At 53.9% G+C, this 23,380-nt stretch overlaps 1 protein-coding gene across 2 annotated transcripts; it reads right to left on the bottom strand.

Moving 5' to 3' along the window:
- Window positions 1–18,718: 18,718 nt before the first annotated feature.
- On the bottom strand, window positions 18,719–22,754 carry MRM1 (mitochondrial rRNA methyltransferase 1). Of its 2 annotated transcripts, none has more exons than XM_059378997.1 (5): window positions 22,023–22,754; window positions 21,742–21,835; window positions 19,779–19,911; window positions 19,559–19,678; window positions 18,719–19,346 (listed from the first exon to the last, which is right to left on the bottom strand). In XM_059378997.1, the coding sequence occupies exons 1-5, from the start codon at window positions 22,589–22,591 to the stop codon at window positions 19,174–19,176; spliced, it is 1,089 nt and encodes a 362-aa protein (XP_059234980.1). In that variant the 5' UTR covers window positions 22,592–22,754; the 3' UTR covers window positions 18,719–19,173. The 2 variants fall into 2 exon arrangements, with proteins under 2 accessions (XP_059234980.1, XP_059234981.1); XM_059378998.1 differs by having other exon boundaries at window positions 18,719–19,321.
- Window positions 22,755–23,380: the final 626 nt, after the last annotated feature.

Raw genomic sequence — 23,380 nt, 5'->3', positions numbered from 1 at the left:
AGCCCCAGGCACTAATAAATGTGGCAAAGAGGTGACAGGAACCCTCTCATCTATGTGAAAAGCCAGGAGGCAGACATCAAAAACCTCTGGGATAAAGCCCACTGTATTATTTCTTCCTTGTTGTTCTGTAGCTAGGCAGCAGGAATTCTGCCTGGCAGGGAAGGGTCCACGGAGAAAAGGACACCCAGAGAGGGAGAGAGGACCCCTCCGGACCTCAGCAGACAGTCCTGCCCAGCTTTCAGCCCAGAGCTGGAGTGGGGGGAGGGGTGATCCCATCTCCATCTCTGAGATTTACTTCTGGATTCCCTAGGCTTTGGGGGGAAATGCTGCAAATTCTCAGGCTGGCTCTCATCTCCACGTCTCCACCGGGGCCTCAGTGCTAGCCCTGGGGATCTAGAACAGACGTCCTGACACGAACCGGCAGGGCACTGCACATCCACAGTCAACTCTCCCCACTCGGGTAGCCCGCAGGGTAGACGGGGCACAAATTCTGGGATCTTACACACGCACACACACACACACACACACACACACACACAATTTACATGCACCCTTCCCAGGCATCCTCTCAGTGGGTTTCAGCCCCACAACAGGGTCCTGTGCAGTGGGCAGGGCATATGGTGTGAACCCGTTTCTTAGAGGAGGAACCCACGGTTCAAGGAAGGTGAGCAACTTACTTACGGTCCCAGTCTCTGAGCTAGGGACTGCCCTCGTCCCAACCGAGAGCTCAGCAGTTTCCACCATTAAATGCGCCACCCCTCGAGACCTGTGCCCAACATCCACAATAGTCCCACAAGGAAGACATTTGATCTCCATTTTACAGACGCTGAAACAGGGACTTCAGGGTGTTAAGTGCCTGGAGTCAAGCCTCGAGCAGCCTGATTCTGCTCGACCCTCTGCTGGACCCTCCCCCAGGGACTGTGTCCGGCTGGGTCCCCTGAGCCCCCAGCCCCTATAGGAGCCCTAGGCCCACATAAAGTGTCTCGATGAACATCTGCAGAATGCTTGTCCCCTGAAGTCTGTCCCCACTGCCCTTGCCCTCAACTTACTGCTCCTAGACTCTTCCTATCCTTTCTCCAAGCGCCTCACTGATCTCAGGCCAACCATTTGACACCTCTTTCCTGGGAGTTTAGGGTGAAGACCCCTCCACCTCCCACCCCCACCGGAGTTCCCCAAGGAGGTAGGACATCATTCAGCCCCTTGCTCCCCACACCTACCAGCATTCAGGGATTTGTGGTTTGTCTCCGTGGTTCCCCCTTGCCTCAGTTTTCCCAACCTGTACCAGCTAGGAGGGAAGTGGGGAGCCCTGGAAAAGAGGCCCAGAGGCAAGTCTGCCCCTCTCCCTCCTTCCCCCCAGAGATTGCGGGGGGAGATACCATGGAGCCCCAGACAAGCAGAGAGTGGCCTGCAAGGGGGGAGGGGAATGCTAAAAATCTGAGGGCAAAAGTCTCTGGAAGATGGTCTCCTACAGGGTGAGATTTTGAAGGCCCCTCTGGAACACTGGCAGCTCCAGCTGCCTTCACCCTCAGACATTAACCAGTCAACATCACTGAGAACTGACCAAGCCTGCAGGCACTGAGGAGCCCAAGATGCCACTTCCACAAACTGAGGAGACAAGAGAGATGCCCCATGCTGGGCGCTGTGAGTGCCTGTATGACCTCATTTCAGTGTGTCCCGGCAACTTGGAAAATAATGCCTGTGTCACCAAGAATGAAGCAGGGACCTGAGACTTCCCTCACGGTCACATGGGAAGGACACCAGGTCTTTGGGGCCTGGGCTCATGTCTTGCCAATATCTCTCCAGGCTTCCTTCAGTAGTAGCTGGAGGCTTACACACACCTGGTGTCCCCAGCTTCCCTCTGAACCTGGCCCCCACGGTCCAAAGGCAGGTGATCTGGGCAAGTCCCATCTCTAGGGGGACCCTGGGTTTGGAAGCCTGGGCTTTAGCGGTCAATGAGAGGACAGCCTTCCCCATGCCCCCAGCGGCTCAGGGTCACCCACACACTGCCAAGCTGCACCCCATCACCAGCACCCCCACGTCCCCTTTCCACAGCCCCTCTGGTCCCTATGTCCCTTCCACTGCTACTGTGTCAGGCCCCCTGCTTGAGGCCCCAGGAATGACCAGCAGTCATGACTGGGAGGAACAGTGCCCCCGACCCCCCAGGCTGGCTTCTGACCTCTCCAGCGACTGGCCATCCAGCCGTACCCCCCCGCTGTTGGGTCCAGGGAGAGGGACTTCGGCCCTGCCCACCGGCACTCGGAGGATTGACCAATATCAGAGCGCCACCTAGTGTGCTCGGCGTGCGCCCTGTCCCCCGCCTGCCTTGGCCAGTCCGCTCACTTTGTCTGGGGCACAACCTCTGGGGGGAATGAGGGGCTGAAGGGTTTCTAGCCTGGGACTCACAGCTACGAAGGGCCTCAAATCCACACTGCCGACACTATTCCTAGCTATAACTTTGTTAACCACTCTTCTGCAAGTATAGTAACAAGAACCTAAACTGTCCAACGGTGGCTAAAGCATCATCAACCATCCAAGCGGCCCCGTCCGTGTACGGTGACTATGCTCCGTGCTTGCTCGGCCTGTTTTGTGGTCTTCTCTCCCTCCCTGCCTCTCCCTTTCCCCCTCCTTCCCACACCTGGCAGGCGGCCTGATAGAGTAAAACAAGCACTGAGCATGGGCAGAAAGGTCAAGCAAATCTGGGCTTCTGTCCTCGCACTTTACCAGCTGTGTGACCCGGTAAAGTTCACCTGAGCTTTCTGAGCCTTACTTTTCTCGTCTGTAACATGGGCTCATAATGAGCCTCCGATGCGATGACAAACATGAGGCATTCGCCAAAGTGGCAGCCGCTTACCAGAGGCCCCCCAACCGCCAGTTTTGTCCTCCTCATCCCCCTTGGGGTCTCCGTTGTGACATCTGCTTCCACAGCACCCCGAGCTGGTTCTCCATCATCCTCCTGCTCTCTGAGTGCGGGTCATAAGGCATCGTGCAGCTCCATGTTCTGTGGCTAAGTCCCTCTCTCCCTGGCCCCCTGGAAGCCCAGCCCAGTGGCCAGCCAGGGGCTGAACTGTATGTTCCAGGCCAATTGGCCACACACTGGTAGGAGAGCCTGTTCTCCAGTTCCGAGGCCTGACCAGGTTTCTGGCCCTGTCAAAATGAACGCTTTCTACAGGCTTCCAATTATGGAATGTATAAGTCACAGGGATGAAAGGTGTAGCGCAGGGAGAGGAGTCAGTGGTATGACACTAGTGTGGTGGCAGATGGCAGACGCACTTGTTGTGGGCACAGCGTAACCCACAGAGATGTCGAACCACTATGCTACACACCTGAAACTAACAGAATATTGTGTGTCAACTCTACTCCAATTTAAAAATAAACAAATAAAATTTTAAAGAAAGAAGTAGTTTTCTCCCCCAGGGCCTCAGTCTTCTCTTCTGACTGGCACAGCTGTCACCGGGATTAAGGAGAGGACATTTGTGAAAGAACTTGTAAAGGTTGTAACACACAGCAGGCCCACAGTGAGTGGAATTTATTATTGTGTGAGCTTGGGAGGCCCAGTGGGTGCTCAAAGCCACGTCGAAGGAAGACGGAAGAGTCGTATTATCTCAGCTGTGCAACTGAAACAAAGACGTCCGGGGCAAGGAGGCAGAAGGCAAGAAAGGGAGGATGGAGATGGTTTAAAATCAGCAAAAATTAAAACCCAGTCAGGATCTCAGTCAACAACTTATTTAAGAGTAAGGCATCCCACAGGCTAGGGGTAATGGGGTGGGGGAAACCAGGGGCTGGGGTGGGGATGGGGAATAGGCCAACCGGGGTGGGGGATGAGGGGACGAACAGCCTCTTTATTAACACAATTATTTTATTTGCCGAAAGGTAATCATCCTAAGTGAGGTCAAGGCGGCTGGCACGGGAAGGCTCTGCAGGCGGCTGGCCCGTGTTGCCATGGTGACAGAGCCCGATCACTTCCAGCAGCTGCAAGGGCTGGAGGTTCCTAAGAAAGGCACCCCCGGATCTCTCTTCTCCCCTCAGAGAGAGGCTGAACAGGACCTTCGGGTATCTGCCTTCCCCCTCCCTGCTCCAAGTGACAAACCTAGAGTCCCTGGGGGGAACCTCCAGCTGAGGTTCACAGGGAGCCCATCCTAAGGGAGAGGGGCCCCTGCATCCAACATCTCATTTCATCCCATAATCACCATGAAAGAAGGGACTGAGCATCACCTGACCATCTTCCAGAAAACAGCAGCTCCAAGGAGCTCGTGATCTACCCACAGACACACAGCCCCTAAAGATCTAGAAGCTGGAATCTGAAGCCTAAGTTCCCATTTGCAGCTGCCTCAGAACCAGGAGCTGTGACCGTGACAATCAAGACCAGGGTCTTGATTGATTGGAAAACCTGGGGCAGAGAAGAAGTTGCTAACTGAGAAGTTAGGGAAGCCTGGGTTTGTGTCCCAACTCCCCCCGCCACCCCACCCAGGCCACTTCACCCTCGCCAATTGTGCTCCAAGCCTTGGTTTATCCAATGCATTCTGCACCTGTGACTTGCCAGTTTCTGCAAAAGTAAGCAATGACCAAGACACATTTCCCCATCTGTGAAATGGGCCAACTAAGCCTTGCCCTCAGGGCCTGGGATGGCAGTAGTGATGGGGAAGGGAGCTGCAACCAACATAAGAAGCTTGTTCTCTAATGTTCACCCAAATCTCGAACGGTGCTATCTGTGCCGCAAAGGGAACAAAAGGCTCCTTGACCTCCAATCCTCCAGCCCTCACGTCCAAGAGACTGCAGAGCAGAGGGAGGCCCGAGGAGGATGCCCCCGCCCCGTTCTGGGTCCGTTTTGCTTGTGCCCACGGTATCTATCGCCCTCTGGTGGAGGAGTCTGACACAGTCACTGGGACAACTGTGCAAACCACAGGGAATTCAGAAGGGAGAGAAAGGGGTGGAGAAGGGCAGGTGTGGGGGGGGGGGCGCGAGAAGGAAGGAGAGGGGTGACAAGGAAGGAGTCCCATTCCCTGAGGGTCTGCTCAGCTCCTAGCCTTTCACTAGAGGTCCCGGTAACCCTACGGATCAGTGCCCTGAAGTAATTATCCTTGTTCTACAAGGAGGAATTCAAGACTTGACATAGTTGGCAACAGCCCAAGGCCCCTGAGACCAGGACACAAGCCCAGGTGAGTCTGATCTCAGAGCTCCTCAGGCCACAAGCAGGAAGAGAAACTAAGTCTCCAGGAAGCAATGACGCCTTCTTCCAGGAGTAGGACCACTCTGGCTCAGATACCAGGGAGAGGCCTTCTGGAAGCCCCTGTCCTCCTCCTGCAACCCCTCCCAGCCATCTTCTCCACCAACCACATCAAGGTCTCAGTGTTCCATGACACACACACACTCACACTCTTGCTTTGAGGGGGCACGAGTGATGAGGAATGTCCCTGAGGACATTCTCAAGGAAGCAGTTCCTCTAACTGCCCATTTTAGATTCACTCACCTCCCCTGAGGCTGCCGGCTGGAGTCCCCATGCTGTGCCAAATGACATGGAGCAAAGGCAGGATGGGGAGTGCACACGGCCGGCAGATGCCCCCAGCCCTGGGGGTCCCCAGGAGGAGGGACTTGACAGTTTGGAGAACTTCTGAGCAAAAGGTGGGCAGTGGAGAGGAGAGATCTTGACGGGTTACTCCCTCTTGCCAACTAGTCACAGAGAGACTCCCAGGATGGGATTTTGCGGCGCAGGGACAAGGGCAGCAGGTTTGAGGGAGGTTTCTGGGTCAGAAGACAGAATCCGAGATGAGGTGAGAGACAGAGAGAGGAAAGGGATGGTTCAGGCTTCATAGCCGGACCCTTCCCAGGGTATCAACCGGCCACACTCCAGCTGGGTGATGGCGCCAGTGCGCCTTAAACTTAGATCCATGGATCTAAGGCTTGACCACAAACAGCAGCAAGGAACATGAGCCGAGACCTGGCAGGGAAAGAAGAGGGGGGCGTTTGGCCAAGGAAGGGTTGTATGGATCTCTCTTGGGTCGGAGTCAGGGGCTCAGTGCCCCTTCCCATGAGGTGTGGAGTGAAAGGCAGAATCAGGCTATATGTCAATAGGGAGGGAACAAACCTGACCCACTGAGGCTCAGCTAGACCCCAAAACTCAGTCCCAACCCTCTGTCCCCCCAATCCCAGCAAGCCTCAAGTGAGAGCCCAGGATGCCTGAACGGGCGGGTCAAGGTATTCCTGCCATCCTTACTTGGAGGGGAGTGGTCTCTGCATAGGAGTTGTGGTGGCCCCATTCTCCCCTTCAGGCCTGGCTGTACAGAGGCCTGGAAGGAACTGGCCACATCCCCACCCTCCAAGTGTGTGCTGGGGAGAGGGTAGAAAGTAGGAGGCGACAAATGGTATCAGCTGCCCAGCATAACTTATTAGCATCCAGGCGAGATTAATCAAGCCCAGAAACCTCGAGCAGACCCCTAATTAGTTGCCGCTGATAACTATATTTGTCATGCTCTCCAATTATTCCACTGTAAATTTCAGAGTTTAATTGCACCTTGTTCTTCATTGAAGTGTCACTGTTTGCACACGCTCCCCTAATTCTTTAGCAAATTTGACAAAATTCAGCATTAAATATAGATTATCTTTAGATTTCCATAATTAACACAACCAAACTGTCTCAGGCCTAAATATTTCTCCCAGCGCCATAAATCTGGCCTGTCCCCAGAACCCGGAGAGCTGCTCCCAGCTACCCAGCACAGGCCTCTGGGAGAACATGCATTCACATCCATGAACATGACAGGCCTTGCAGGACTGGGGTAGGGGCGGTAGGCAAGACGTCATTGAGGGCACATACCCAGGGACCAGCCCACCCCCAAATGTATCAGAGGCCTCATTGAGGCTGCTCCCTGGGGTAGCTCAGCTGTGTCCCAGAGTTTAGAAGGCCGGTCTGGCATCATGGCTAACCTCCTGCCCTGGCAGGTGCGCTGGAGGCAAGTGGCCCAGCCTATGACCAGGCCGAAAGTCACTTCACCCCACAAAAGCCAAAAGGCCCCTGTTTGTGACATTTTTTCCCCATTAAGGCTGACCTTGATATTTGACGTTATGCTGGGAACATGCCCTCCCTGACACCCTCACTGCCAATCTTCTCTCCTAACCTATTCTCTCCAGATTCACCAGATGAATATACATTGATTCAATTCTAAACACACCCCCCTGGGGTTTTTAGTTCAGACTGGAGGGGCGGGGGCAGAATTCACGACCTCCCTCCAACATTAGGTTGTGAATCTTTTCTCTGGCCCCCAAACCCCAAACCTAATACTGCAACCAACTCCCCACGACGCCCCATTTCCAAGATGACAAGGGGCTGTAGGGCTAAGTGGAAGAGGGTGAAGAAGCCTGTGCCCCCTCCAGAAGCCTACCCAGCCCTTGGCCCCTGGGAAGAGAACCAGATCTTGGGTTTATCCTAAGTCAAGCCCCCTCCTCTTCCCCAGGCTGGCTGTCTCATGGGCAGCATCATATCCAGAACTCAAATGCAAACCAAGACCCCCAGCCCCCACTGCATTCATGCAAATACACACACACACACACACACACACACGCTTATAGACACACACATATACAAAGATAAGTACATACAGGTGCACAAAGACACACCACTGACACCCATGGACACACACACACAGACACACAAAATCACATACCAACACACCAGGACAGACATACACACACAGAAACACATATCCCCCCCTGCATAGGCCCTGCAACCAGGGGACAGCCAGATAGAGAAATACTCACTCCCCAGAATCCAGCTCCATGTCCAGAGTCCAGCGGCGTGAAGGCCCGGAGTGGGCAGGGGGCTCCAGCAGACTCTTATGGCAGCCCAGCCGCGCACTACTCAATTTCCCTGAGGAAGCTATGGTGGCGGTTGAGGGGCTGAAGGTAGAAGCCCAGCAGTAACATTGAGAAGCCTCAAAGTGTACTCACAGCATTTTGGAGGAAAATCAATGGCCTTTAATGAGATTTGATTTTTCTCCGTGATGGGCTGGGCTGGGGGAAATGTGAGGGAAAACATTTGCAAATCATCATCTGATGAGGGGTTAATATGCAAAATATATAAAGAATTCCTACAACTCAATAGAAAACAACAACAAAAAATGACCCCATTAAAAACTGTACGAACGCATTCGCTAGGACATGGATGGAGCTAGACAGCAGAATGCTAAGTGACAGAAATCAGAGACAGGCAAATACCATATGATTTCAGTCATATGAGGAATTAAAAAAAACAGAACATATAAGCAAAGGGGGGAAAAATGAGCAAGAAAGACACAAATCAAGAAATAAACTCTTTTTTGTTAAAGATTTTATTTATTTAAAAGAGAGAGGGGCACCTGGGTGGCTCAGTGGGTTAAAGCCTCTGCCTTCAGCTCAGGTCATGATCCCGGGGTCCTGGAATCAAGCCCCACATTGGGCTCTTTGCTCTTCTCTCTCCCTGCCTGCCTCTCTGCCTATTTGTGATCTCTATCAAATAAATAAATAAAATCTTTTAAAAAAGAGAGAGAGAGAGCGCACACACACACCCAGGGGAGCAGCAGAGCAGGAGGGAAAGGCCGACTCCCCGCTGAGCAGGGAGCCCAACGTGGGCCTCGATCCTAGGACCCCAGTATCATGATCTGAGCCGAAGGCAGACACTTAATTGACTGAGACACCCAGGCGCCCCAAGAAACAGACTCTTAACTATAGACAGCAAAGTGATGGCGACCAGAGGGGAGAGGCCTGGGGGATGGGTGAAGTAGGCGATGGGAATGAAGGAAGGCACTCGTCATGATGACCACCTGGTGATTATGGAATTGTTGACTCACTATATTGCACGTCTGAAACTAAGATAAAATTGTATATTAACTCTACTGGAATTAAAACAAAGAAAGAAAAAAATTGAGAAAAGTACTTGAATAACCATTTCTTCAACCTTCATCAAGGTTAATACACACTTGGCCAACAGGCATAGGAAAATATGTTCGGCACCACTAGTAATTAAAGAAATTAAGCCCACAACGAGATATGACCTCATACCCATTAGGATGACTACTCTCAAAACAAAACAAAACAAAAAAACAGAAAGTAACAAGTGTTGAAGCATCTGGGGGGCTCAGACAGTTAAGTATCTGACTCTTGGTTTCAGCTGGGGTCATGATCTCAAGAGTCCTGAGATCAGGCTCCCTGCTAGGTGTGGAGCCTACTTAAGATTCTCTCTCTCCCTCTGTCTCCACCTCTCCCTCTCTGCTCCCTCAACACTTGTGCTCTCAAAAAGAAAAAAAAAAAAAAAAGAGGAAAGAAAGTCCAAGTGTTGGGGAGGTTGTGGAGACATTGGAGCCCATGCGCACTGTTGGTAGAAGGATAAAATATATAAACAATATGGAGGTTTATTAAACAATTAAAAATAGAGGGGCGCCTGGGCAGCTCCACTGGTCAAGCATCTGCCTTCAGCTTGGGTCATGATCCTGGGGTCCTGGAATCGAGCCCTGCACCGGGCTCTCTGCTCAGCAGGGAGCCTACTTCCTCCTCTCTCTCTGCCTGCCTCTCTGCCTACTTGTGATCTCTGTCTGTCTAATAAATTAATAAAATCTTTTAAAAAAATTAAAAAATAGAATTACTGTAGAAAAATAGAATACAGTACTCTTAGGTATATACCCAAAAGACTTGAAAACAGGATCTCAAAGAGGGATTTGCCCTCCCACATTCATTGAACTATTCACCAAGCCAAGAGATGGAAGCAAGTCGGACGTCCATCCGCCAATATGTGGATAAATAAAATGCGGTATATACATGCCGTGGACTATTATTCAGCCTGACAAAGGAGGGAGATCTTGTCACATGCCACCTGGATGACCCTCGAAGGCATTAGGCCAAATGAAACAAGCGGGTCATAAAAAAACAAATGATTCCACTTGTCTGAGTATCTGAAGTTGTCGTGTACATAGATACATAGAAAACAGGACGCTGGTTGTCAGGGGCTGGGGGAGAGAACAGGGAGTCACTATTTAATGGATGTAGAGCTTCTGTTCAGTTTCAGATGGAAAAGATCTGCAGGTCTGTTTACACAACAGTGTGAATAAACTACTCAACTCTATACTTAAAAATGGTTAAGGAGTGTGTGGGTGGCTCAGCTGGTTGAACGGGTCTGACTCTTGGTTTCGGCTCAGGTCATGATCTCAGGGATTCATTCTCTCGCTCTCCTCCCCCTCTGCTCCTCCCTACCCACCTCTGCACACACTCTTCCTGCCTTTCTCAAATAAATAAAATTCCTAAAAAAAAAAAAAATGGGGGCTCCTGGGTGGCTCAGTGGGTTAAGCCGCTGCCTTCGGCTCAGGTCATGATCTCAGGGTCCTGGGATCAAGTCCCACATCGGGACTTCCTCCCCTCTCTCTCTCTGCCTGCCTCTCTGCCTGCTTGTGATCTCTCTCTGTCAAATAAATAAATAAAATCTTTAAAAAAAAAAAATGGTTAAGACGGTAATGAAAAGAGACGGAAAGAGCAATGGTTTTGGAAGCAGACAGAACTGGACTTGAATCCCAGCCCTGCCATTTCCTGTGTGTCCTGGGGCAGGTTGACAAATGTCTCTGAGCCTCATCGTCCTCAGCTGTACATCAGGGAGTGAGAGAATCTAACCAGGTTACTGGGAGCGTTCTCTCACTAACAAAGCAGTGAAGGGCCTAGGACGTTGGTGTGAAACTCTAGGCATGGAGTTGCAGAAGCGGCAGAACCATGTTCTGGAAGCTTCCCTTGGTGAAAGCTGCTCCGGCCTCTCAGACTGGAGTTGGGGCAGTTGTCAGCCTGGGCCTGACCGTCTGGCCCAAGCCCTGGACAGCCCCTGCTCCTGTCCCATCTCACACCCCTTCCCTCCTGCTTTCCTCATTCCTCACCTCACTCCCACCAGACTCGCCTCTCTGGGAGCCCATTGCCCACTAAGCAGGCCCTGCCAGAGGGTCTCTGCTCTTCCTTGGTGTTTCCTCCACCTGGAATGCTCTCAAATGGCTCACTCCCTCCCTCTCCTCAGGTCTTTACTTAAAGGTCACCTTTGTAAGGAACCCTACCCCTCAGGAACCCATTTAAAATGTCACCTTCCCCCAACCTCTGCACTCCCATCCCCTTTTCCCTGCTCTATTTCTTGCATAACACATTATATAATTTTACTTATTGATTTTTGACTTGCTACTGCTGTAGCCCCAGCTGACACATAGTAGGTGCTCAATAAATCTTGTTACGTGACAGCATGAGCCAAGCCTTGGCCTTTCGTCCTCAGAGGCCCTCTGTTCCATCCTCTACTCACATCCTAGCTAGTGGGGTCTGCAGCTTTAAGGACTCCCACTCCCAGGTCCTGGCAGGGGAGGGGAGGCCCCACATCCCCTGCAGCCCCAGGCTCCCCAACTGCCACTCCAAGCAGCCCAGGCACCAATCTTGTCCATCAATATCGGCCTCCAGCAGCCACACTTGGACGCCCACCCCAATCGATAACCAGCGGCTGCCATCGATCAGCCCCCAGGGTATCAGAAGCCAGGGGAGAGGCAAGGCGAGGGACAGACAGGGTATGGAGACACAGCCCCAGAAAGGGAGCAGCAACAGGGAGCCCCCAGTGACATGCATACAGTCCAGAGATCATAAGAAACAGGCAGAGCTGAGAGAGGGGCTCCAGATCCCAAGCTAGGAAGGGCAAGGAGACAGACCCAGAAGGGAGGCCCCTGAGAAGCAAGGAAGAGGTGGACAAGGAAGAGTCCTTGAAGGCCTACTATGTACCACGAGCATCTTTTCTCAAACCCCAGCACAACCCTGGGAGAAAAGTTACTGATGCCTTTTTATAGGAAGGACACCAAGCTCAGAGGTTAAGAAAGTTGACCGAGGCCTGAGCCTTTAATTTGGGTGCAGGGCCAGGATTAAAACCTATCTGGGGTCTCTGAGAGTTCAGGCTCTTTTGTTGCACCCCTTGGTACTCCGAGCTGCCTATTCTGGCCTCCCTGCTGGGACATATACCCCACAGCTGAGTGGGGAGAGTTGTAGGGATGGTTCGGGAGAGGTGGAGCAGGGAGAGGGGCTGGGGGTATTGCAGGGGGGGCAGGCTGGGTGTGGTAGGGGGGGGGGGGGGGTGACTGTGTGCGGACTGGGCTTGGCCTCCCCAGCTGTAGGCCTCCTGGTGGATGCTTGAGCTGGAGGTCCTCTCCTGCCAAGCCCAGCTCCCGACCCTCCATCCCCCACCCCCTCCAAACCCTTCTGATTGCCTCCGCGTGAGTTTAGGCAAGTTACTTAACCTCTCTGGGCCCCAGTTTCGTATCCATAAATCAAAGGTAGTAACAGTGCTTATACCAAACCTTCATGAGGATTAAATGAGACGAGGCTTGTAAAATCGTTAGCACATGGTAAGTACGTGATAAACGTTAGCACCATCACTGTCCCCATCACCATCATCATCCTGCTGCACATGCACGGCTTCAGGGTCCCATACCCGCCACAGCGAGACTGTTGGAAGTATGTGTGTTGGCCTCAGGACTCTGATGCAAACAAGATCCAGCCCTTCGCTGTGCCTGACCCACCACTAGTCCCCCCCATTACGGGAAGGGCATCTGTGCAAGACCCGGATACAGATGGGTCTCAGCAGGGCCAAGGGCCAAGGGGTTCCGTAGAGCATCGCCTTGCTCTCCATTAGCTCCTTTGTTTCAGAGAATCAAGAGCAGCTGCGGCTGGGGAACCATTTGCGTCTTGCCTTCTCCGCAAGTGGGAGGGGAGGGCCAGCTGGAGGTGTGCTAAGATTTGTCCGCAGCTGACAACAGAGGAAGAAAGGCAGGCAGCTCATCTCCAACCTCAGGACCCATTCCCGTGTTCATTTGTGATTTTTAAACCTTCTGTGTGTGCCTGGCCCTGGGCAGGCACCAGGGAATATAACAGGAGGAAAACTCTTTCCTGCCCGGCTCCGTAAAGGACGGGAGTGGGCAGGGGGCTCCGAGAGGTTGGAGGGGCTTTCAGAGGTCTGAGGGGGGTCAAAGGGCTACTTGCAAGAAGGAACCAAGCCCCACCGTCTTGCCGCCCTCCTGGCTGGCGGACTTGTGCCTTGGTTTCTCCTTTCCAGGGGAAACTGCTCAGCCCACTGATATTTTTTTGAGACTATGGATCAATTACAAAAGGTGACACTTTTCATGGAATCTCTCTTCAGACACCCACAAACCTCAGTGGGGGGAGAAAAAAGCCCCTGAGTCTGAAGGGAAGGGGAGAGGTAGAGGTGGCAGGAGAAAGCAGGGAGGGCCAAGCTCAGTCAGCTGCGGGGCGGGGCAGGGAGGGAGGGGCTGGCCCACAGCTGGTAAAGAGTGTCCTCGAAATGGAATATGGTGGCTGAGGGGGCACAGCGGGGGTGGGGGGGCGAAGGACTGCCATTTCCATAAGAATCCTTCTTGGAGTGTCTGGAGGGGGAACCTGGTTTAGAAGCAGCCTTCCCAGGGCTCAAGATCTAAATCTCCTGGTCCTAATTCACCGACCAGCCCCATTCCTTTTCCCAGTCTGGGGAAGAAACTGGGACAATTAACTGGGGCAGAGCTTTCGCCCTTTCCTGCTTCTCTAAACGTGGCGGCTCCCCCACCCCCACCGGCAGGCGGCTAAACAAGGTTCTGCGGTTTAGAAAGATAATCCAGAGAGCAGGTGTGTTTGCAAAGCAACAATGCTGCCATGATTGAGCGTTCACAGCTTCCTGGGCCCCGTGCTACCCCACCACAGGGATGGTAACCCTGTTGGATAGAAGCAGTTGCGTGTGCTAGAGAAGAAGTCATTCCACTAGGAAAAGGCGGACCAGGATTAAAACCCAAGACTGTGCTGCTCACCTAGAGGCACAGGTTTGAAAGGAAGAAAGTGTCCAGATCAGGATGCCCTGCGGCTGGGGGACAGATTGATGGGGGAGGGAAAAGAAAGGGGGAGCCTCAGGTACTGTGTCCCCTGACCAGGCCTCCAGGACTGGGGGGTGGGGGATGGGGGTGGGGAGGACAGTGACAGCCTCCTGGCCAGTGGCCACCTCTCTGCCACATAAAACCCTCTCTGTGTGTATGGGAGTCCAGACCTCCGAGAGGGCCACACTGAGCTCCGGCTGAAGAAGGGGCAGGTAGAACTTTCTGGAGCACCTCCCCCAGTAGGATGAGCTGAAGACCACCAGGGAGGTGTTAATGAAACAGAGAAGCTGTGAACAGACCCAGGAGTGATTCCAATCTGACACCTCCACCCTAGCCCCCACCAGTAATGAGCTGGGACCTGCCCTTCTCCCCAGAGAGGAGGGTGCGGGGAGAAGAGGAAGCTCTTGGGCATCTTTGTAGCCTCAGAGGCCTCCCTTCTTCATCATCACCATCACCATCTTACCATCATCATCATTTTCACCACAGTGAAAAGCTCCCATTATTAAGCACCTACTGTGTCCCATGCACTGTGCAAAGTCCACTTCCTAAGTCCAGTAATGAATTATGTCAATGAGCTGTGTGGTAGGTACCATCCTTGTCTCCATTTTACAGGTGGAGAAACTGAGGCTCCACTGGGTTAAGCGACTGGCCTGAGGCAGAGCTAATGTTTGGACCCAGGACTGTCTGACTCAGAAATCTGCATTCTAACTGCTTTTGCTACTGCACCTTTGGGCATGGACCCACGAGGTCCTCAGTAGGAAGGTGGGTTGAGTAGTAACGTTCCCCTGTCTGGAAACAGAGGAGCCCAACCCTTGGGACAGGGGGTAGGGGGGGCACGCCCTGGTGTGGGGAGCTCCCATCTCCATGCAGGGAGGCCTGTACGTGTGTGTGCACCTGAGCCAGAGCTGGCGTGGTGAAGAAAGGCAGAGAGCCCACCCTGTATCCAGAGATTCCAGAACCAGGGAGAAAGAGGGAAGAGCAGGATCCTAGTCCCACCACTGAGCCTCATACTCTCCCAGCCGGCTCTTTCCGGGTCCTCTTCTCCTTTGTGAGCAATGAGAGTTGGGCCAGGGCGCTCCAAGGAGGGACCTCCAGCTCTGCCCACTGCCTGGGGAAGGGGATGGAGAGGGAGGGACATTGGCCTAAAGGTAGTGTGTGTTTGTGTGTGTGTGGGGGGGTGCTGTTAGGAGGACCCCTGCCTCTGGTCCTGGAGGGAGGGGCTGAGCAGCTCCGACAGCAGAGCGGACTGGAGTCCCATGTTTGTAAACATCATTAATCAGGGATTAGCAGATGGGCATGCTAATTGCACCTGTGGAAGCGGGAGACCTCAAGGTTGATTACATTTACAAACTGTGGGGATCCCTGGCGCCTGGCCCTGCCAGAGTGATGGGGGAAGGTCTCATTTAGGACCTCAGCCTGGGGGAGGGAGCTGGCAATTTAGCCTCCTGCCAAAAAATAAAAATAAAAATAATTCCAGCCCTGCAGGGGGCTGGAGGTACTGGCCACAGTTCGGCTCTTCTGGAATACCAACCTTCTGAGCCCCTTCCCCTCTTGGCTGGGGAGCCCCGAAAAAGGAAGATCTTGCCAATGTCATTTTAACTCCCTCCTCTCTCCGACTCCCTCCAGCTGCTCTCAGGGGTAAATCGTGTGTTGCAGCTGGAACAGGCCCTGGACTCTCTGGAGAAACTGAGGCCAGGCTGGTAGCACAGCAGAGCCAGTGCCTTCGGGTGGGGCAAGAACAGCTGCCCCACTCCTCCAGGACCGGGCGTGGGCGAGCTCCTGGAGTCCACACCCCAGTATAATGACTCGGGGAAGGTAAGGGTATGTCCACACTCATGCAACTAGCAAGTCAGAGTTGGAGCTCAAAGCAAGCACTACCACCCAGGGTCTTGTTCTTTACCACCCCTACTCCTCTCTGGGTTCATCCTGACCATGGCCTCCAGGGGATAGGCCCCCAGCCAGCCCCCCTTCATAGCGGGAGCCACAGCCTCCCCGGGGCCTGTGTATCGCCCCATGCTTACTCTGTGGCAGGCCCGGAGGCCACCCCAAGGAAATCCCCACCATCCTTGGCCTTGGGGCCTCAGGTGCTTTCTCTCTGCCTTCATGCCTGGTTTACAGAATTACATATCGATGAGTGCTCGGTGGGTAATTCTGGCCTCAATACCCTTTGGTTCCAGTGAACCTGCCTTCCCAGAGGCCATCCAGGGTGCTGGCCCAGGGAATGAAGCAGTAAGAGCCCCCCTTGCATGGCTGGTAGCCCTGGGAGTGGCCCTCTAGATGGTTCAGACTCCTGGGACCAGAAAGCTGATGAACCCAGCATGCCCAAAGCTGGTTTGATCCAGACACTACACAGGAGTCTGTGGGCAGGAGAGCAGGCTGGGAACCCCGAAGAGTCCCAACCTCACCATCTAGGTTCCAGGCTGGGTTTGGCCGTAGAGAGCAGAGCTCGATTCTGTGCTGTTCGTGTACCTGTACCGCGACATCTCCATTCGTTTCCTTCAAGCCCAGGAGTCTGGATTCTCCTGAGACTCGGAGCTGAGCAGTGGTGTGTATCTATACCCCTATCTCCATCCACGTGTACACATGCTTGCTCGTTTATTCTGAAGACTTGGCTCCTGGGATTGTAAGCCTGGCAAATCCCGGCTCTGCCAGGTGAGTCAGCAAGCTGGGGCCCCGGGAGAGCGAGGATGTGGTTCCCATCTGAAGGCCCACAGGCTCCAGACCAGGAAGAGCTCGTTTCAGTTCCAGAGGGAGGGAAGAATTCTTAGTCAGGGAACAGCCAGCGCCCCCCTTTTTTTCTCTGGCCCGTGTTCAGGCCTTCAGTTGATTGAATGAGGCCGACCCACACTGGAAAGGGCACTCTGCCTCACTCAATCTACCAATTTAAAATGTGTTTATTAGTAATCTGTTTATTAATAATCTCCACACCCAACATGGGGCTCCAACTTACAACCCTGAAATCAAGTGTCATATGTGCTTCCAACTGAGCCAGACAGGCACCCTCAACTTCAATGCTCATCTCATCCAAACACCCCATCACAGAAACACTCACGGTAACATGTGACCGAACTACCTAGGGATCCCGTGGTCCGGGCAACTCCACACGTAAACTGAGCGGTTCTATGCACGTCTGTGTTATCAGGTGCTGGTCCTGGGTGAGCAGTGGTTGGGTGTCTAGAATGCATTTTATTGAAACTTTCATTTCTACAGATCCTGGTTGGGGAGGGGCCAGCGGAAGCAGGCATTGAGGGCACTATCCCCATCCTACAGATGCTAGGAAGCTGTCCAGGCCAGAAGCCACGGAACTGGGGCTGAACCCAGCACCTCCTTGACAACCTTAGGGACAGAGGAAAGGTCAACTGGCCCAAACCTTCAGACGTGCGCTCAAAAGCACGGGGGCAGAGGATTTAGACAGAGGTTTCTTAGACATGAGAAGGCGGTTCGAAAACCAGTGATTCTTGACCCCAGCAGCACATTGGTGGTGTCCACACATCAACTGGGGAGCTTGAAGAAACATGGGACCAGTCTCCTTCCACAGAGATTCTGATCACATTAGCCTGATGCCTCTGGGCATCTGGAACAGTAAAGGTGCCCCCCCCACCCCAACCGCCACCACTGCCATGCACACCCTCAAGCCTGTTTACGGTGTAGCCAAGATTCAGAACCACATCAGGCCCATGGCCAGGAGTGCAGCAGGGATGGGGGAGGCCATTAACATGCCCAAAGCTGCACTGTGCCAGGAGAAGTCAGAACCTGTGTGGGAGTTGAGGCCGGACAGCTCAAGGGGTCCGATGTGGTAGAGAGATCTGTAGAGTTTTACAGAAGAGTTTCTTCCTCTTCCTTGAGACAAAAAATTCTGACTTGAGAGCAATCTTCAGCTCTTTTAATGTCTTTCTAAACCGACATCCCCACCAAAATTCCAAGATAAATTCATTCCACAGAGAAAAGGGAGCTACAATTTACTGAGCATCACTGTGAAGGGGGCGCTGAGTGAGCTCACGTTGCCCTGTCTTGGCACAACTCGGGAAGGTAGGGTGAACCCTCTTTCTGGACGAGGAGACTGAGGCTCAGGTGGGAAAGGAACTTGCCCAAGGTCACATGGCAATCAGAATTTGAACTTGGGTTGTCGTCCTCCAGATCCAGGCTCCAGAGCAGTGGTTCTCAACTAGGATCAACTGTGCAACTGTGTCCTGGGGGGGGGGGGGGCATGTGGCCATGTCTGCAGACATGTTTGCTTGTCACAACAGGGGGCAGGGCATGCCACCTGCATCCAGTGAGGGAGAAGCCTGAACATCCTACAGTGCACAGGACAAGCCATCACAACGAATGTCAAGACTGCCGAGGTCCAGAAACCCTGTTCCAGTGGTGCTCAACCGGGACTACACAGCAGACACATTTGGGACCTTTAACAATCCTGATATCCAAGCTGCCCTCCAACCATTTACATCAGGTTCTCTGGGGGTGGGTCCCCAGTGTCGGTTGTTTCTGAAAGCTTGCCAGATGGTTCCAATGTGCAGCCAGACTGCTCTAAGCTGCTTGTGCTGGGGGCTTCTGCTCCACTTACGGGACCCTGTCGGAGGAGGACCAAACCTGCCTGTACAATTGACAGCAACCCTGCGCTCACTACCTCACAGGTCCAAAGGCCAGTTCTGGGGTTCATCGGTTCCTTTCTCAGAAGTGCACCGATGGGTCGCTGGGGAGGGGTTCTGGAGGGCCAGGGAGGAGAGAGGCGTTTGCTAATCTTTCCCTTGCCTCTCTGGGGGCCATGGCCAAGCTTCTCCCCAGGTAGCCACACAGGCTGCCACGGAGACTGGGGATCGAAGAGCGAGGCTGTCACCTAGTGGAGGAATAGGACACAGCGGCCCAGGTGATTTTATTTGATCTTCACAAAGACCCCTCGCAAGGCAGGCGCAAAAGGAGGAAGCCCCCACTGGGCCAGGGTTTGAGCCTGGATTTGTACCTGTCTCATCCACAAGAGAAACCCGGGCCTCTCTCTACATTCTCACACTGGTTCAAGAGGAACAGGACACTTGGACTGGCCTGCCTGATTCCCTTCTGATGTCTTGACATCCAGGCAGGGCCCAGGACATCCTGGAGATGAACAAGCCGCCACCTCCAACCACAAGGCCAAAATCAAAACAGGAGACAACCTTCCTCTGGTCTCTTCTGCAGAGCTCCCTGCCCCCCAAGACAGTGGTTAGTAAACAGGAGCCTGGGTGCACGCTCGGGTAAGAGACTCCAGCACATTTGACGGTGAGAGTATGTGTGCCCTCACGCACACACAACTCAGTCCAAGTCAGCTCCCATTCTGCCTCTCTTGTTCCGATCCTGAGGACAGTCCTGGGTGCTGCGCCAGTCCAGGCCCTTCTGATGTGGTGGAGGGTTCTCGGGGGTCTTGGAGAAGGTGCTCTCTCTTCCGTTCCCCAGAGGAACCTTTCCTCTGGCTGCAAATGGAGTGAAGAAGAATTCCTGCACCAACAGACAAAAAGGCCAAGGGGAAGGGAGAGCATGGAGAGAAGGAAGGACCACTTGCTGGCAGTCCCTTGTTTTATCCTCAAAAGGATACACTTCCCCCCTCTGGCACAGAAAGTGACTGAGACAGAGAAAGAGAAACTTGTTTAGGGTGAAGGAGCTGTGCGTGGGGGATCAGAGGGCAGAAAGCCGGGCCACAGGAGACTCACCTGCAGCCACGGAGACATTCAAGGACTCAAGTCCAGGAGGCAGCTGGCGGCCAGGCAGGATGGTAAGGAGAAGCTGACAGGAGGCTTGAACTGCCAGGGACAGGCCAGAGCCCTCGTTCCCTGCAGGGCACAGAGACACAGGTTAAGGAGGCCCCAGAAGGACACACAGGTGCTTGGAACATGCACATCTGAACACAGAAAAGCAGGGCCAACTACCTACCCAGCACTAGGAGAGTAGGCCGGTCCCAGAGGAACTCCAAGCAGCTAGTGATGGGAATATCAGAGGACGGGGAAATCTCAGGCCCGGGGCAGCTCACTGTGCCAGCCACGAGCCAGCCCTGCCGGGATTTGGCCTGACAAAGAAAAAAAATCAAGTTCTAGCTCACCAAACTTCCATCAGAGCCCCAGGCGAGGGGCTGGACTTGCCCGTATAGTCACTGATCCCTCAATTCAGTCAATAGTTACTAAGCCCTTAGAATGGACAGGCTCTGTTCTAGACTCTGGGGACAGGGCAGGGAACGAAATAGGCCAAAATTCCAGCCACCCAGCAGAAAGGTGATTAGGGTGGGCCTCACTGAGGTGACACTGGACGGCAGGGGTGCCTGGGTGGCTCAGTGGGTTAAGAATCTGTCTTCAGCTCAGGTCATGATCTCAGGGTCCTGGGATCAAGCCCCACAGTGGGCCCTCTGCTCAGCGGGGAGCCTGCTTCCACCTCTCTCTCTCTCTCTCTGACAAATAAATGAATAAAATCTTAAAAAAAAGAAAGGAAGAAGGAGAATCTAGGCAGAGACGAGTAAATGCAAAGGCTGAGAGGCTGGTGCTTATGGGACATGTGTGAGGAGCAGCACACCAGCAAGGTGGTGGCCTGCAGGGAGGAAGCAGCTGGGACTGGAGAGGGAAACAAAGGGGTACCTAAGGCAGGACCGAAAAGGCCACTGGAAGGACTTTAGCTCTTACTCTGGGAGAGCTGTAAAGGCTTTGAAAGGTTTTGAGCAGAGGTAAGATGGTCTGACATGTTCCAACAGAATCACTCTGCCAGCTATGTTGAGAGCCAACAGGAGAAGCCTGGTGAGGTCGTTTCACCACTAATACAGGCAAGAGAGGCAGGAGTGGGAGCTGAAGCAATGGTGAGGCTTGGTGGGAATACAAAAATAACTTCAAAGTAAAACCAAAAAAATCTGCGGGTAGGTGGGCCATGGGTCGGAGAGCAGAAAGAAGAATCAAGGCCACCACAGCTAAACAAAGGGAACAAACCTTTGGAACCTTAGGCCTGGAACAAACCAGGTCTAAACAAAGGGATGCAGTTGCCCTTGCCTGGGCTGGGCAAGCCTAGAGAAGGAAATGGGGAATTTCAAGTGGGGAGTTTGAAATGCCCCTCTGATAACAAAAGCAGCTGTTGAATCTAGGGCTCACGAGTAATATCCAGGCTAGGATGTACACCTGGGAGGCATCCAAGTAGAAATAGAATTTAAAGCCTTGAGACTGGATGAAACTAACAAATGAACACATAAGGAAACAGATCCAAGGACTGGGCCTGGAAGCCTTGAGGGGGTTGGCTGGTCAAAGAAGCCGCCAAATGCAAGGCAAGACTGCCCCCTTGTGTCCAACAAGAGAAGCACAGCTGAAGACGGAAACCTGGACCAGCAGTGGGGTTTCTTAGGTTTACCCCTTCCTGGATATCAAAGCTGTTTCTTGCTGTTGTTGGTGGTGGTTTGTTTGGGTTTTTTATTTTTTTTGTGGGGACAGGGGGAGGGAAAAGGCATAGATTAGTCTGTCCTTGTTCAAACACCCTTTCAAGCTGGGCCCCTACTGCAGGACTCCTGGCCACCAGCTTCCCACAGCTGATCAAAAAAAAACAAAAACAAAAACAAAAAACATTTCCTGACAACCTACTGAGAAGGCAGTGAGGCTCTGAGGTACACTAGCCTCAGGGGCAAGAAGTACGCCTGGGGAAGGAGTGAGGTAAAGGGAATGAAGCTAGGAAATCTCTAACTTCAGATTCTCCTCTATTTATAATTTCGAAAATTCCAGGATCCCTCCCTTCCCAAAGGGATTTGGAAGGGCGTAGGGAACGATGCCAACATCCCCCCCTTCCTCCATCAGCGGCTGGATGAGTGCCCTTGCAGAGACCGAGCTTGGCTCATTTCTGTTCTTTTACTCACTGCCCCTCTCCCCACCATTACCTGTAGAAAACCGGCTAGGTCATCGGTGGAGAACACGTCCATCACCTCCATAGCCCCGGCGCTGGCTTTGCTGACTACCGGAGTGAGCGGGCAGCTGTAAATTTCCCCACGACCCACTTTAAGCTGGGAAATCTCAACCCCGGTGCCCTGCCCTCCCCTGGCCCCCCAAGGGTTATGGGTGAGAATTCTGACGATGGGGAGGCCTGGCTGAGGGATCAAGGAGCTTAGAAACTCGGCTGCGCCCCCAAATGGGGCACATGGGTCCTAAGGGACGACCGTGCCTGTTTCTCCCGGTGGTGATGACTTTATCCACTCCGAGGAAGTGAGCAGAACGCAGCACGGACCCAAGATTGCGGGGATCCTGGAGCCTCTCGAGGACGAGCCACAGCTGCTGGGGGTCGTCGCCTGGCCTCGCCTCCTCGACCTCCGTCCAAGGCCGAGGCTTCAGCGGACTGACCTCCATGCAAACGCCCTGGTGGACCTGGAAGCGGCACAGTGCGTCCAGCTTCTGCCGTCTGAGCCGCAGAACTGGGATGTCCCGCGCCTCTGCCACCCGGAGCAGCTCGGCCCGCTCTCCCTGCAACCCGGACCTGCCGGCCTGGAGCAGGAGTCTGGCCACGCGGCGACGGGCGGCCCGCAGGGCCAGGAGACAAGGGGACAGGCCAAACAGAAGTTCCTGTCCCCGCTCAGAGCGCGGGGTCGGCGCCAGGTCATCCAGCAGCAGGCGTCTCAGCTCCTCCCCGCCTGGCCGCTCTTCACGCCCCGCAGCTCGGGAGAAATGACGCGCGAGGTGGCGACCCGAACAACCCCAACTCGAGACCCCGACGGCCCAGAGCAGTGCCATGGCCATTGCCCCTGCAGCGTCATCAGGAGCGCTCACTCCCGCCGGTGCCCGCTCCCGGCTCCCCAATACGGATAAGGGGACCAATAGTCTGGACTCAATCGAAAAGACTAGCCAGAACCAGGGAGCGGAACCACAGCGGCCCCTCCCCGCCTCCCACGTGGGTACCGCACTTCCGGGTTCAGGCGGCCCGCCCCCTGCCCGCAGACGCACTGCGCAAGCCCGGCCGCCAGGCCGTGCCCACAGCGCCTCCCACAGGGCTGGATGAGCATCGGCCCCACCTGTACCCGCAGCCGGCAGAGCCACCCCTACTGGCCACTTCATTCCGCGCCCTTCCAGGTCCTAAGAGGCCCCTGGAGCTGGAGCGCCACACTCAAGGCCAGGTGTTCAATGAGATCACTGGGAATGACTCCCTCCCCACATCCAGCCCACCGCCCGGGTGTTGGTGATTTTCCTTAGAAACTTCTGCATCTCAGCCTCTCCACTGCCCTGTCAAACCCTCAGCATCCATCAGCGGGATCCCAGCAGTAGCTATCCCGTGGCGGCCGATTCTCTAAGTGACAGCTCTGTGCCTGTCCCACGCCAGCTGATAAGCCCAGGGGTCACGGGTAGTCTCCTTGCTCGGCACTTGGCTGATCCCGACAGGAGCTTCCTTTCCAGCCCCGTCTCACCCACGCAGTGTGTCTGTTCCGTGTGGTTCCCACAACACTGCCTGCTCAGTCAGACTCCTACCCTGGTGTCCACTGTTGTCCCCTTTCCTGGCTGGCCAACTCCTACCCATTTTCAAGACCCAACCCA

This window comes from Mustela nigripes, chromosome 16 (assembly GCF_022355385.1).
Source record: "Mustela nigripes isolate SB6536 chromosome 16, MUSNIG.SB6536, whole genome shotgun sequence".
NCBI classification, from domain to species: Eukaryota; Metazoa; Chordata; class Mammalia; order Carnivora; family Mustelidae; genus Mustela; species Mustela nigripes.
This window is presented reverse-complemented; position numbering and strand designations above follow the sequence as displayed.